Consider the following 15108-nt stretch of genomic DNA (forward strand, 5'->3'; position numbering starts at 1 on the left):
TTTGTTATCCAGGTGATCAAATAGTATTAGAATTTTACATTTTAAGAGATTACCTCTTCAAAATTCCAGTGCATCTCTCCCCAGGGGTCGGACACCTCAACCTAGGAATTTGAAAATATTGCAGGACGTACTGGAAAAAAATATATTTCCCAGTTGCAAAAAGATTTGTCCTCTTTATGGCAAGTTCTTTTATTATGGCCAACATACATTTTGCCTTCAGAATTGCTCGTTGTACAGTTTCTCAACATTGATCAAAATACTAGCCTCAAAATTCTACCAGGCAGAATCAGAAAATTATTTGTGAAACCACACACTTCCTCGATTAACTTTACAGCCCTGAAATCTGGACTCCCAACATTCCTGTTTTTTTTCTGTAACTTCTGCTGTGACAAAGGAAAGACATTTAAGTGGAGCCAGGAAGGGAGTATTCTATATGCTGCCCAATATCACCATTCACATCAGTAGGCAGATTTTGGAAGGTGCTAAGTGACAGAGTTGTTGTCATGGATGATTTCAACTTTCCTAATATTGCCTGATGCCTCCTTAGTGCAAGAGGTTTACTTGGGGCTGAATTTGTTAGGTGTATCTAGAAAGAATTCTAGCACAATATGTGGACAAGCCAACTAAAAGAGAGGCCATACTGGATTTAGTACTTGGCAATAAAACTGGGTAGGTGACAGATCATTCTGTGGGCAAGCATTTCAGAGACAGTGACCAGAACTCCTGGCAATTAGCATATCCATGGACAAGGATGCAAGCAGACAGTATAGGATGGTATTGGGGGTTAGCTAATTACGACGCTATAAGGCAGGAACTTGGGAACAGATGTGGAGTTTGTTTAGGGAGCATTTGCATGGCGTTCTGGACAGGTTTGTCACACTGAGGCAGGGAAAGGATAGTAAACCCTAACACCATAGGACATCGAAGCAGAACCAAGTCATTTGGCCCGTCGAGAATATTGTAGGCACTATGATAAGAGAGGTAAACATAGAAAACCTGCAGCACAATACATGCCCTTCGGCCCACGAAGCTGTGCTGAACATGTCCTTACCTTAGAACTACCTAGGTTTTACCCATAGCCCTCTATTTTTCTAAGCTCCATGTGCCTATCCAGGACCATATATAATATGGTCAAAGATTTTCTGATTTTCCCAAACAAAATTTTAACCTTGATATTTAGGATTGTGTTTTTAATTTTTGTAACAATAGAGTGGACATTTACTGCTCTCCTAATTACTCACATTAAAATTAGCAACAGCATATTGTCATAGAGTCATTCTACATAGAAAAGATTTTTCACCCAGCCAAGTCCATGCTGACCATCAAGTATGCACCTGCAGAAATCCTACAAGACAATAAACGAGCTAACAGAACAGCTTTAGGATATGTGAGGAAACGGGAGCACCTGAGGGAAACTTGCACCATTGCTGTGAGAATGCGCTAACACTACCGAGACAGCATCCCTGAGGATAGGGTTGAATCATTGTGTTGCCTACATTTTTCCTTCATTTTATTTCCTCCTTTGATGGCTTTGGGTATTAAAACAGTCTTTTTTAAGGAGGTTCCTTTGGCTGTTGTCCATTTTTCAACAAGTCACCTTTTCCTTTACTTTTGTTTCAGTATAATTATTTTCTTGGTTGGAGGGAATTCTTGAATACGTTTCTTTATTTCTGTGTTGAGGCCATTTGCCCAATAGTGCAACCAAAATACTAAAAACTGAAATTTAGACACCCATGTTATCCATCTAATAAATAAAAAGAAACTGAATAAAACATATGAAGGATGCTGACTACATAAGAAATAAGTATTGTTACCTGAAATTTTAAACTTCTTTAATTGCCAAATCATTTTCTTCTTTAAAACGTGGAAGTATGGAAGTTTAAGGCTCTATTCATATTGTCATTTGACACTGGGAGAAAGGCAAATAAATAAGATAAAAACAATTAGAAATCTTGAACATGTTTCTCTAATTTTATTGATTTACTATTCCAGGTTCGGGAACACCCTCTGTACCATTTAATTAAAGCCCAAACTCACAAAAAAATGGGGGATGTTCAGGAAGCTGTTAAAACCTTGCAGATAGCTAAGAGCCTACCTGCAATGAAGAAAACAGGAAGTGCATCGAAATCTAAAAGCAAAATAGTTGAATTTTCTGCAGCTGATCGTGTTTCCATTTTTCTGGAATTAGCAGATGCTCATTGTATGAATGGAGAACAGGTAATGAAGAGGTTCATTTTTCTTATAGAGTACATTTTAGACAAAAGCAGAATGATTATAGCAGTTTTTACAATGAAGTAATATTTGAATTTAGGCAATTGTAATTTCTGGTATGACTTAAGGAAATTGGTAAAACTATGTTACTATCTCAAGTTTTATAACCCATTAAAACTCCAATAATCCACGATCTAATTATTCAGAATTCCCAGAGGTTGAGGAACCAGCTCATCAAGCTGTGCTTATCATGGGGCTTCCCATCCACTCGGGTCACTGTGCCTGTTTCCTTCTCACCAGGCCTCGGTTCCCTTTTGACACACCAAGACTCTGTTTCACCAGCAACTGGCCAGAGCCCCATTTCACACTTTTACTATTCCTATTCCAGTTCATATGTAAACTTTTTTCTTCCTGGGTCCCCAGTTCCTACAGTCCCTTGCTATTTACTGAGTTCTGGTTTTTATGCTGTTTCTTAAGGCCCTGGAACTCTAGCTCCAGTGCTTCCTGTCCACTTGCCAAAGCCTTGGTTCCTGCACTCCCTTCCTACTTAATAGAGCACTGGCTTCTGTAGTCCCTAGGAACCCAGTTCTCACATTCCCTGTCTACTCGCAAGAGCTCCAGTTCCCACGCTACCTTCCTACTTGCTGGGACTCTGTTTCCTATGCAATCTGTTGATTGTGACCACATTCCTGTACAATCTGTTTGGCAGCCAACACCCTGATTTCTGTGCTTCCCTTTCACTCAGTTGGTGCTTTTAAATGTGGGATCTTGTTTCCTGTGTTTCCTCTAAAATTACCATGTTCACTGGAAAAGTTATTAGTTCTACTGTGTAGCATTTAAGGAATAAATGTATTAAATATGTATTGGCGCATTAATAGAATAAAGTTAATGTCAACTTCATTGTCATATGCACAAGCACATGTATGCACAGGTGCAATGAAAAACTTATTTGCAGTAGTATCATAGGCATATAGGCACATAGCATCATATAAGCAGCATTTATGAGAAAAACATACAATAAAAATGAACAATTTTTTAGAAAAAAGGATATAATTTGAATAAAAGGTCCACCTTAGTGTAAAGTGATCAAAATGGGCGTAGTTTTGCTAACTGTGTTACTAAACTCCAGAGATTAAGATTGAACCTGTTGGTTCATGGCTGAAGTAGCGGTTCTTGAACCTGGTGGTATGGAGCTTCTGAACCTTCTGCCCGATGGCTGCTGCAAGAAATGGCATGGTGTTAATGGAAGAGACCTTTGTTGATTGTTACGCTATCTCCTTGAAGGAGTGCCTCCTGTAGATACTACCAAAAGAGGGCAGGGAAGTGCTAGTGATATATTGGGCAAAGTCCACTACTCTCTGTTGTTTCTTGTGTTCCTATGCATTTGACTGACCATATTAGTCCATGATGCAACCACTCAGGACATTTTCAACAGTACATCTGTAGAAGCTTGAACAGCATTCAGAAACGTCCAGAAAATCTATGAGTTTAGCAATATCAAAGTCCCAAACTTATTCACATAATCAAATATTATAAACAATTATATGCTGATATTCTGATTGCAATAAAAAAGGATGACTTTTCTGTTTCTGTAGCATGAAGCTGCTAAAGTGATGCAAGATGCCATCAATGAATTTACAGGCACCTCTGAAGAACTGAGAGTGACAATTGCTAATGCAGACCTTGCTGTTGTACGTGGGGATATAGAACTAGCACTTAATATGCTTCGAAATGTCACACCTGAGCAACCTTATTTTATTCAAGCAAAGGAGAAGATGGCAAACATTTATCTAAATCAGAGGAAGGATAAGCAGTTATATGCAAGTTGCTACAGGTGAAAATTTCTGTCTAGTACCTTAAGCATTTTTATTTGTTTTGAATATATTGAAAAGATTTTTTAAGCAGGAGTTAGGCAGATCTGGTATTGTTATAAATATCTTATGAGGAAACACCATATCCAGTTCACCTAAGCTTGCATTCTAATCACACTGTATATTCTTTAATTACCTGAGCAGCACCAACTGAGTCGTATGATAACAACCAATTTAATCTGATGGGTATCCCCCTCGTAAAAGGCATTCCACTTATAATCAGAGCTTCCCTCTGGTTACTTGTTTACTCACCTCATCTGTAAGCTACATGAATATGAAAATAAAAAATTCAAATAAAGGATCTGAAATAGAATTTAAAATAACAGCCACTTCCCCCCCCCCACCCCCGAGAACCTGATGTTGGTGTATTCTAATGACTACAGTGTCCAATCCACACTAGACCTAATTAATTCCATGAAAGAATACTTTAGTTGCCCCTTCCCCTTACTGGCAAATTGGACATGATTCTCTGCTGAATCATAAAAGCCTCCTCTGACAACAAGAAAATAGGCTCTCCACTACCAATGCTTATCCCTCTCTCTCCTTCAGTTGCTCTCAGGAAAATCTTCGAAGTGATTTTGCCCACAGTGAAAGGAAAACCATCCACTGTAAACCACAGATCTGTTTCCTCCATTCAAAGAAAAATGTTTTCTCCTCCTTCATGGGCGTGGGTCACAACTTAACTGTGGAGGCACAGCAAATTTTACCTTTCGTGTTCTGAGAGAGTGTGCCCACCTTTCTTATTTCCATCTTTCCATCACTGTCAAGTGCCTCCATCATTTTTCCTTGATTTTCTTGACAAATTTATCTTCTTGCTTCTCGTGTCTTTGTTGCTTTTCTGATCTGATGTCCTCATAATTATCATCCAATGAGACAGGGAAGTTGTGGTAGGGTACATGAGCCGTGATGTACAAAGGCTGTAATAAATCTAGTCAAGAAGAAAAGAAAAGAAAAACTTACAAAAGGTTCAGAAAGCTAGGTAATGTTAGAGATCTAGAAGATTATAAGACTAATAGGAAGGAGCTTAGGAAGGAAATTAGGAGAGCCAGAAGGGGCCATGAGAAGGCCTTGGTGGGCAGGATTAAGGAAAACCCCAAGGCATTCTACGAGTACGTGAAGAGCAAGAGGATAAGACGTGAAAGAATAGGACCTATCAAGTGTGACAGTGGGAAAGTGTATGGAACCAGAAGAAATAGCAGAGGTACTTAATGAATACTTTACTTCAATATTCACTATGGAAAAGGATCTTGGTGATTGTAGTGAATTTAAAAACGCAAACACGAGAAAATCTGCAGATGCTGGAAATTCAAGCAACACACACAAAATGCTGCTGGAACGCAGCAGGCCAGGCAGCATCTATAGGAAGAAGTACAGTCGACGTTTTGGGCCGAGACCATTCGTCAGGACTAACTGAAAGAAGAGATAGGAAGAGATTTGAAAGTGGGAGGGGGAGAGGAGATCCAAAATAATAGGAGAAGACAGGAGGGGGAGGGATGAAGCTGAGAGCTGGAAAGTTGATTGGCAAAAGGGACACAGAGCTGGAGAAGGGGGAGATCATGGGATGGAAGGCTTAGGGAGAAAGAAAGGGGGAGGGGTGCACCAGAGGAAGATAGAGAGCAGGCAAGGAGTGATTGTGACAGGGACAGAGATAGAGGAAAAAAGGGGGAGAAAAGATAAATAAGGGATGGGGTAAGAAGAGGAGGAGGGGCATTAACGGAAGTTTGAGAAATCAGTGTTCATGCCATCAGGTTGGAGGCTACCTAGATGGAATATAAGGTTTTGTTCCTCCAATCTGAGTGTGGCTTCACCTTGACAGTAGAAGAGGCCATGGATTGAAATATCAGAATGGGAATGGGATGTGGAATTAAAATGTGCGGCCTCTGGGAGATCCTGATTTCTCTGGTGGACAGAGCTTAGGTGTTCAGCGAAACGGTCTCCCAGTCTGCGTCGGGTCTCACCATTTCACGCACATCTGCTCTCATCCCATCCTCCCGCCACCCTACTCGGGATAGGGTTCCCCTTGTCTTCACATACCACCCCACCTGCTTCCAGGTCCAACATATAATTCTCTGTAACTTCCGCCACCTCCAACAGGATCCCACTACCAAGCACATCTTTCCCTCCTCCCCCTCCCGCTTTCCGCAGGGATCGCTCCCTCCACGACTCCCTTGTGTATTCGTCCACCCCATCCTTTCCTACATTTTAATTCCACGTCCCATTCCCATTCTGATATGTCTATCCATAGCCTCCTCTACTGTCAAGATAAGCCACACTCAGGTTGGAGGAACAACACCTTATATTCTGTCTGGGTAGCTTCCAACCTGATGGCAAGAACATTGATATCTCTAACTTACATTAATGCCCCTCCTCCCCTTCTTACCCCATCCCTAGGCCTCCTGTCCCATGATCCTCCCCCTTCTCCAGCTCTGTGTCCCTTTTGCCAATCAACTTTCCAGCTCTTAGCTTCATCCCTTGCCCACCTGTATTCTATCATTTTGGATCTCCCCCTCCCCCTCCCACTATCAAATCTCTTACTATCTCTTCTTTCAGTTAGTTCTGATGAAAGGTCTCGGCCTAAAATGTCAACTGTACTTCTTCCTATAGATAGATGTTGCCTGGCCTGCTGCATTCTACCAGCATTTTGTGTGTGTTGCTTGGTGATTGTAGTGATGACTTCCAGCATACTGAAAAGCTTGAGCATGTAGATATTAAGAAAGAGGATGTGCTGGAGCTTTTGGAAAGCATCAAGTTGGATAAGTCGCTGGGACCGGATGAGATGTACCCCAGGCTACTGTGGGAGGTGAGGAAGGAGATTGCTGAGCCTCTGGCAATGATCTTTGCATCATCAATGGGGACAGGAGAGGTTCTGGAAGATTGGATGTTTGCGAATGTTTTCCTTTATTCAAGAAAGGGAGTAGAGATAGCCCAGGAAATTATAGACCAGTGAGTCTTACCTCAGTAGTTGGTAAGTTGATGGAGAAGATCCTGAGAGGCAGGATTTATGAACATTTGGAGAGGTATAATATGATTAGGAGTAGTCAGCATTGCTTTGTCAAGGGCAGGTCGTGCCTTACGAGCCTGATTGAATTTTTTGAGGGTGTGACTTAAACACATTGATGAAGGAAGAGCAGTAGATGTAGTGTATATGGATTTCAGCAAGGCATTTGATAAGGTACCCCATGCAAGGCTTATTGAGAAAGTAAGGAGGCATGGGATCCAAGGGGACATTGCTTTGTGGATCTAGAACTAGCTTGCCCACAGAAGGCAAAGAGTGGTTGTAGACGGGTTATATTCTGCATGGAGGTCAGTCACCAGTGGAGTGCCTTAGGGATCTGCTCTGGGACCCTTACTCTTCGTGATTTTTATAAATGACCTGGATGAGGAAGTGGAGGGATGGGTTAGTAAGTTTGCTGATGACACAAAGGTTGAAGGTGTTGTGGATAGTGTGGAGGGCTGTCAGAGGTTACAGTGGGACATTGATAGGATACAAAACTGGGCTGAGAAGTGGCAGATGGAGTTCAACCCAGATAAGTGTGAGTTGGTTCATTTTGGTAGGTCAAATATGATGGCAGAATATAGTATTAATGGTAAGACTCTTGGCAGTGTGGAGGATCAGAGAGATCTTGGGATCTGAGTCCATAGGACGCTCAAAACAGCTGCGGAGGTTGACTTTGTGGTTAAGAAGGCATACGGTGTATTGGCCTTCATCAATCGTGGAATTGAATTTAGGAGCCGAGAGGTAATGTTGCAGCTATATAGGACCGTGTTCAGACCCCACTTGGAGTACTGTGCTCAGTTCTGGTCGCCTCACTACAGGAAGGATGTGGAAGCCATAGAAAGGGTGAAGAGGAAATTTAGAAGGATGTTGCCTGGATTGGGGAGCATGCCTTAAGAGAAAAGGTTGAGTGAACTTGGCCTTTTCTCCTTGGAGCGATGGAGGATGAGAGGTGACCTGATAGAGGTGTACAAGATGAGAGGTATTGATCATGTGGATAGTCAGAGGCTTTTTCCCAGGGCTGAACAAGAGGACACAGGTTTAAGGTGCTGGGGAGTAGGTACAGAGGAGATGTCAGGGGTAAGTTTTTTACTCAGAGAGTGGTGAGTGCGTGGAATGGGCTGCCAGCAACGGTGGTGGAGGCGGATACGATAGGGTAAGAGACTTTTGGGTAGTTACATGGAGCTTAGTAAAATATAGGGCTATAGGTAAGCCTAGTAATTTCTAAGGTAGGGACAAGTTCGGCACAACTTTGTGGACTGAAGGGCCTGTATTGTGCTGTAGGTTTTCTATGTTTCTATCTACCACTACACCCTTTTCCTGCAATAAAAAAATGTAATTACTTTGATCTTTTTTGAACATTAATATTGAAGTCTTGGGGTGGTTATAGATGCCTGATTGGACCTTTTTTGGGTTATCTATGGAATTTTTGTTTATGTATCTAACGAAGCATTTATTTGCTTTGCAGTCAGTACCACATAATTTCATTTGATTAATATATGGTTTGTTGAACTGGAAAATGTAGCACCTAATGGAATACTGTCAGGTAAAGGGTTCCCATTTAGGACTGATATGAAGAGAAATTTCTTTGCATAATACTTTGTGAGTCTTTGGAACAGTATCTAAACACCTAGACATTGAGTATTTTCAATGAAGAGAGAGATTTTTCATTAGGAGTCTGTGAGAAACTATACAGATGAGACACAGGATGAGCCCAAATCTGATTATATAGCATAACAGGCTTGAGGGACCATTTGGGCCATCTTAACTCCTCCGGTCATCCCCTCTGTTTTGTCCACTGGATCTAGTTATGTTGTACTCTTAATGATCTGAATACAGCACTTTGCCCTGACTTCCTGAGTTCTGTATCATGGGAATTGAGTAAAAGCCTTTAAACAATGTTCATGTAAGAACATCAATAATATAATTTATGTTCATGGTTTCATAATATAAAGATGAGAGTAAATCATATTTATTTATTTTTTATTTATTGAATACTGCATGGAATAGACCCTTTCAGCCCTTCAAGCTATGCCACCCAACAATCCCCGATTTAACCCTAGCCTAATCATGGGTCAATTTACAATGACCAATTAACATACCAACTGTACGTCTTTTGACTTTGGGAGGAAACCCATGTGGTCACAGGGAGAACGTACAGACTCCTTATAGACAATGGCGGGAATTGAATCCAGGTTGCTGGTACTGTGAAGAGTTGTGCTAATCACTGTACTACCATGCCGAGCACCTTTGTTTGACCATAAATATGATTTTACATTTTGCTTTAGGGATTTAATTGACAAACTGCCTGGACCTCACACCTACCTTCTGTTGGGTGACGCCTATATGAATATTCAAGAGGTGAGTTTTTTAAAACTTTACTTGGAAATACCTCTGCTTAGTCAGTGAATCCGTTTTTATATACCAAATGGCAATGAATGTCCATATGCCCATGCAAGCATGTATGCGTGTAAATGCACATGTATATGAGCTATTTCAGTTAATATTTCCCTTATAAATTCCTGCCTCAACTTAAATAATTGAGGACAGTTATATAAATTATTCATATTAATTATTCAAACAATAATTGTATCCTGTGAAGTTGAAGGCTTCTTGCAGTTTTCAGCTTCTTAGCTTCTTTGACTATAACATAGAAATTCCAACATATGAACAACTTCTTATTATTTTTAAATTGCAGTGAAGTTTCCTGAAAGAAAAAAAATGTAAAATATAAGACATAGAAATTAGATATGAATTATTTCCTGCCATCTATTTCTATTTCATTTGAAGATAATGCTTGGAATTGGCTTACAGTGTCCAATAACATGAACGTTTGACAAGTACATATATATATTTAATACAATTTAAGGTGCTGGACTAACCTTGTGTGGCTCCACTTCACTACACCATAAGACATAGGAGCAGAATTAGGCCATTTAGACCATCGCGTCTTCTCTGCTGTTCCATTATGGCTGCTTTATTATCCTCTCAACCCCATTCTTCTGCCTTCTCCCTGTAACCTTTGATGCCCTGACTAATCAAGAATCTCTATCAACCTCCCCTTTAAACTTTAGGAAATGAGCCATAACAGGTGATAGACCTGATAGAAGGTGAACATTTTGGGAATATTGACCATAACTCGTTTTAAGTGTAAGGAACTAGTGCATTGATGAGGATGCATCTACTGTCAGAAACATCTATTTCTGATATGTGGCAGTTTATTTAAGGACTAACTGATCAGTATGTCTGATAAGGAGTGAGGACCTGAGAGGTCCTAAATGTAGTCAGTAAGTAAGCATACATTCAGTTTAGGAAGTTAAAATCAGACTGGGTCTTTGTAGAATATAAAGTTAGCAGGAAAGTGCTTGAGCAGATGATTAGAAAGGCCAAAATGGGCCATGAAATGTCCTTGGTGAGCAGGATTAAGTATTTTATACTTACATTAAGTGAAAGAGGATACTGAAAGAAAGGTAGGTTCAGTCAAAGATAAAGGAGGGAATTTTTGCCTGGAATCAGAGCCACTGAGGTACTAGGCATTTACCAGTTATCAACCTTATTTTTCATATTTTGACATAGATATCACTTAGTGCTACATATCCACTTCAAAATGCAGTCTGTTCATTTTCACCCATTGACTTTACCAATATCTCAGCCCATCTACTGCCAAGACTCTCTGCAATGTTTTTCTTATTCTTGACCTTTCTAATGCACTCTTGGCTGGCCTGCTTTTAAATTATGTTGGTATGTCCTAATCAGCATCTGGTCCTGTTAATTTATTATTCCCAAATTGCTGACCTTTATTAGTCCCCTGGTCTGATATACATCAGCAATATCTTAGCCCTTTGTCTTATTCTTGTTTTCAAATTTCCCATGAACTCAGCCCTAATTAGCCTTGATTTCTTCTGCCTCTTTAAACCTCTGTAACGTTTGCACTCCTATTTTGGGGTTCTTCTGCAGAAAGATTTACTGTATATGAATTTAATCCATGTCAACGCCCTGCAATCATGATTAAACTGCCCAACTTCTACTTCTGTCATTTTCAGCTCATAACACGTACAAACTTTGTACTTTAAGCTTTATATCTTTCACTAAAATCTTGATCGTCTGTTCTGAAATTTGTTAATGCAGCTTGCAATCAGTATTGGTTTACGGACACCCCTGCAAATTCTTTTGGGTTTTGTTTTTTATTGTTAAATGTGAGATGTAAATATAAATTATCGTTATTGATATTTTTGATTCCATTGCAGCCAGAGAAGGCCATTGACATTTATGAACAAGCACTAAAGAAAAATCCAAGGGATGGAACTCTGGCTAGCAAGATTGGAAAAGCTCTTATTAAAACACATAATTATGCTAAGGTCTGTTCTAAAACTTACTTTTCTGCTTTTGTTGATAGTGAATTTTTTTTATCATATGTTATGCAGTTCATACTTGTTTACCACCAAGTTCAAGAGCAGTTACCCTCAGCCATTGCGCTCTTTAACAAAAAGGGGGTAATTACACTTACTTGCCCATCAATAGAGATATTCTCCTCAACCAATCATCTCACTTTAAGGACTCTTTATCTTGTTATTTCTTGTTCTTGTTATTTTTGATATTTATTTATAGTTGCATTTGCATAGTTTGTTGTGTTCGGCATTCTATGTGATCTTTCATTGATCCTGCAGGTTACAGCTGCTATTCTATAGATTTGATGAGTATGCCCGCAGGAAAATGAATCTCAGGGTTGTATGTGGTAACTTATATGTACTCATAATAAGATTTATTTTGAACTTTAGTATAGACAACCAATATGTGTAGGCCTCCGTTAGTCTTGATAGACCATGGATTTGCGCCTTGGAAAGTTTCCGGGGTGCAAGCCTGGGCAGGGTTTTCTTTTATATAGAAGACCGGCAGTTGCCCAAGCTACAAGTCTCCCCTCTCCACGCCACCAATGTTGTCCAAGGGAAGGGCATTAGAACCCATACAGCTTGGCACCGGTGTCGTCACAGAGCAATGTGTGTTTAAGTGCCTTGCTGAAGGACACACACGCAGCCTCAGCCAAGGCTCGAACTAGTGACCTTCAAACCACTAGACGAACAATCGATATAACGTATGGATAAACAAATTTCAAGATGAGCTATTCAAGTTGAGTCAGACTTGATTCATTGAGTTTCTTGTAAAGTGAAAAGACCACACTGCAATCAGTTTTTTTTAATGTAGCTAATCTGACTAATTGATTCAGCAGATATAACTCTAATATTATAAGACACAATTTTAAGGAATTATAGACATCTGGGCTAAAGTGGTGTGGCAGTAAAAGATCAACTATAATCTTAATTAATGGTGGTGTAGTCCAGGTAAATTGTGAACTTTAAAGGATTTATCAGTATATTTTGAACTGCTCTCACCTAGAGCTAATGTATGAGGAAGAAATCCCTTAATGTCAGATCATTTCCAGGCAATTAATGTGTATTGATCTCAAAGAAAGAAAGGATTTGGTATTCCTATGATTAAATAACCCATCAACATTCACTTCCTAACTTAATGCATTGCCTCTCCATTATCTTAGAGCCCTACACCAGCATAAGTTATGCCATCATGACAGGAGGAAGAGGGAGCAAATGGGTTGAAAATTAGTTCATTAATAATGTACAATATTAATGTCAGTAGAATGGGTTTAATCAATGGTGTATTAATTTCAATTTTTTTCGTCATAGGCAATTAATTATTATGAAACCGCACTAAAGACCGGCCAGCAGAATTTTCTTTGGTATGATTTGGCTGAGCTCCTATTTAAACTTCGGCAGTATGAGAAAGCAGAAAAGATTCTACTGCAGTCATTGGAACATGATCATGGTTTGATTTATTTTAATGGTGTAAATTATGTACTTTAGTTAATTATATTTAGTAAGAAAAGAAAGTATTTTAAATATATTTAACTTTCTAAATAGTGCAGGAAGATTTACTTCAGATATGTAATAAGGAGACCCTTTGCACAGGTATAATGTACAGAACAGAGCACAGATTTCACATCCGATCTCCCATCCTGCATATACTGCTGCTAACTCAGATGTGATACCCATCTCATACAACAGTGCAGACATTCTTTAGTTCTTTTGGAAGAAATGGTAGTATAAACTGGAGGTGACCCAGACTACCAGTAGGGAAGCAGGCGCATTTCCATGTCCTATAACCATGTAATAGTGAAAACAATTACTGAACATCTATTGCTGAGGACATGAGAAGACTGATATTGTTGAACATCATGGGATTCTCACATTCATCCATCCTCTTCGAACCCCACTTTTATCTCATCTGCACAATCTCTTGATGTATAAACTACAGAAGCTGTCAATATTCACTTCTTCCTTTCCTTCACCTGCGCCACCTCCCAAAGACCTCCTTTCACTGCAGTCTTACTCTTGTATATATCTGTATTTAAATACCAGAGGATTGAAACTTAATGAGCAAGGAGGCAGTAATGAAGAAGGATCACCGTTACTTTATTTCACAGTCGACTAGTTCAAATTCTGGCATCATTTATTTTAGATGATGTGGGTTAGGTCTTGCAGGTATGACTGACCTTCTGCAGTAGCCCAAGTATGTTTCAGTGTGCTTTGCTTTCTGTATTTATGAGGAATTGTGGTAATAACTGCAATACAGTACACCTGTTTGTTAATGGTGTTAAGCTGTTAGACTGATGTTTCCTTTAAATCAAAGGTTACCAGCCTGGGGCCCATGGACCCCTTGCTTAATGGTATGGGTCCATGGCATAAAAAGAGGTTGGGAACCCCAGCTTTAAATAGTGTTGACATCAAATCAACTTTATGCACATTGGTCTCTATAATTTGCATACAACATTCATTGTAAGCTGCTTCATCAAATTAGATTATTTTGCCTAGTATGAGTTTGTGCACTATTTTGACCTTCACTCAACCTGAGTACAGAAAGATACTTTTGAAACTCCCGGGTGGATATCATTATTTCAGTTTTGTGTCCACAATTTTAGCAAAACTGTAGAAGTTGGAAAACTTGGTGAGTGCCACTTTTAAAATATCACATTCTTTTGACATAGTATAGTGAATGAGGCCAACTAGAGCAGGGTTTCCCATCCTGGGGTCCACAGATGCCCTGGTTAATGGTAGGGGTCCATGATATAAAAAAGGTTGGGAACCCCTGCTCTAGAGAGTGCCATCATGAATTCAATGGGCCAGTGCCTCCTCCTGTACTATGATGATTTTATTTTCCTTTCCAATCTTTTCCAGTAAGCGACCTTCAGATATTGATGGAAGATGCCCGCTATTTAATGCTTCTAGCAAAAATATATAGTCGGAAGAAGAAGACTGATGATGCCATCCTTGCGTTGCAGAGGGTGAATAGGCTTTTACGTTTGATTCATAATAAATTTCTTCCCATAGATTTTTTTTTCCAATTGGTTTAATCAATATTAGTTTTCAAAGACGAAGGCAAAAGTACTTAATTGTCTATCAGAAACTTTCTTTAATGAAAAATACATTTGCTGCTTTTAATTTTTGGTGAAAGATCTCTAAAAATTACAAATTTGCTCTGACCATACATGTTATTATTGATTGTCTTGTAATTATCACATAGCATATTAATAGTATTTTGTAGGGTTTTAAAACCTGAAATTACCATTCATCTTTTTCTTTTGTTCCATCGATTTTCTGAACAGGCACGAGAGGTGCAGGCTCAAGTATTAAAACGAGTTCATTTAGAACAGACTGATGCAGTCCCTGCCCAAAAGCAACTTGCAGGGGAGATTTGTGCTGAGATAGCAAAGCATGCAACAAACCAGCGTGAATATGAAAAAGCTATTAAGTTCTACAAAGAGGCCCTTGTCTACAATGATAATGATCACAAGGTTAGTACTGCAGCTTCTAGGATACTGAATGTGGTGATTTCAAAGAAATTGTTGTCCAGATTTTTATTTCACAATAGAAGAATGTAGATATTTACATAGATACACTGGAATCTGATGGCTGTGTTACTGAATATTGCTTTCAGGGGCACTTAATAAGCTTTAATGAA

The 15108-nt window shown here is 39.4% G+C and overlaps 1 protein-coding gene across 1 annotated transcript in view; it reads left to right on the forward strand.

The window, feature by feature from the left end:
* ttc21b (tetratricopeptide repeat domain 21B) overlaps window positions 1-15108 on the forward strand; it is a 102111-nt gene that overhangs the window by 52764 nt on the left and 34239 nt on the right. The window contains exons 14-20 of the mRNA XM_073047439.1: window positions 1993-2217; window positions 3807-4045; window positions 9366-9438; window positions 11325-11435; window positions 12777-12915; window positions 14325-14431; window positions 14753-14941. Coding sequence (XP_072903540.1) covers window positions 1993-2217; window positions 3807-4045; window positions 9366-9438; window positions 11325-11435; window positions 12777-12915; window positions 14325-14431; window positions 14753-14941 — 1083 coding nt within the window. The remainder of the gene's footprint in view (window positions 1-1992; window positions 2218-3806; window positions 4046-9365; window positions 9439-11324; window positions 11436-12776; window positions 12916-14324; window positions 14432-14752; window positions 14942-15108) is intronic.

This window comes from Hemitrygon akajei, chromosome 5 (genome assembly GCF_048418815.1).
Source record: "Hemitrygon akajei chromosome 5, sHemAka1.3, whole genome shotgun sequence".
Classification (NCBI taxonomy): domain Eukaryota; kingdom Metazoa; phylum Chordata; class Chondrichthyes; order Myliobatiformes; family Dasyatidae; genus Hemitrygon; species Hemitrygon akajei.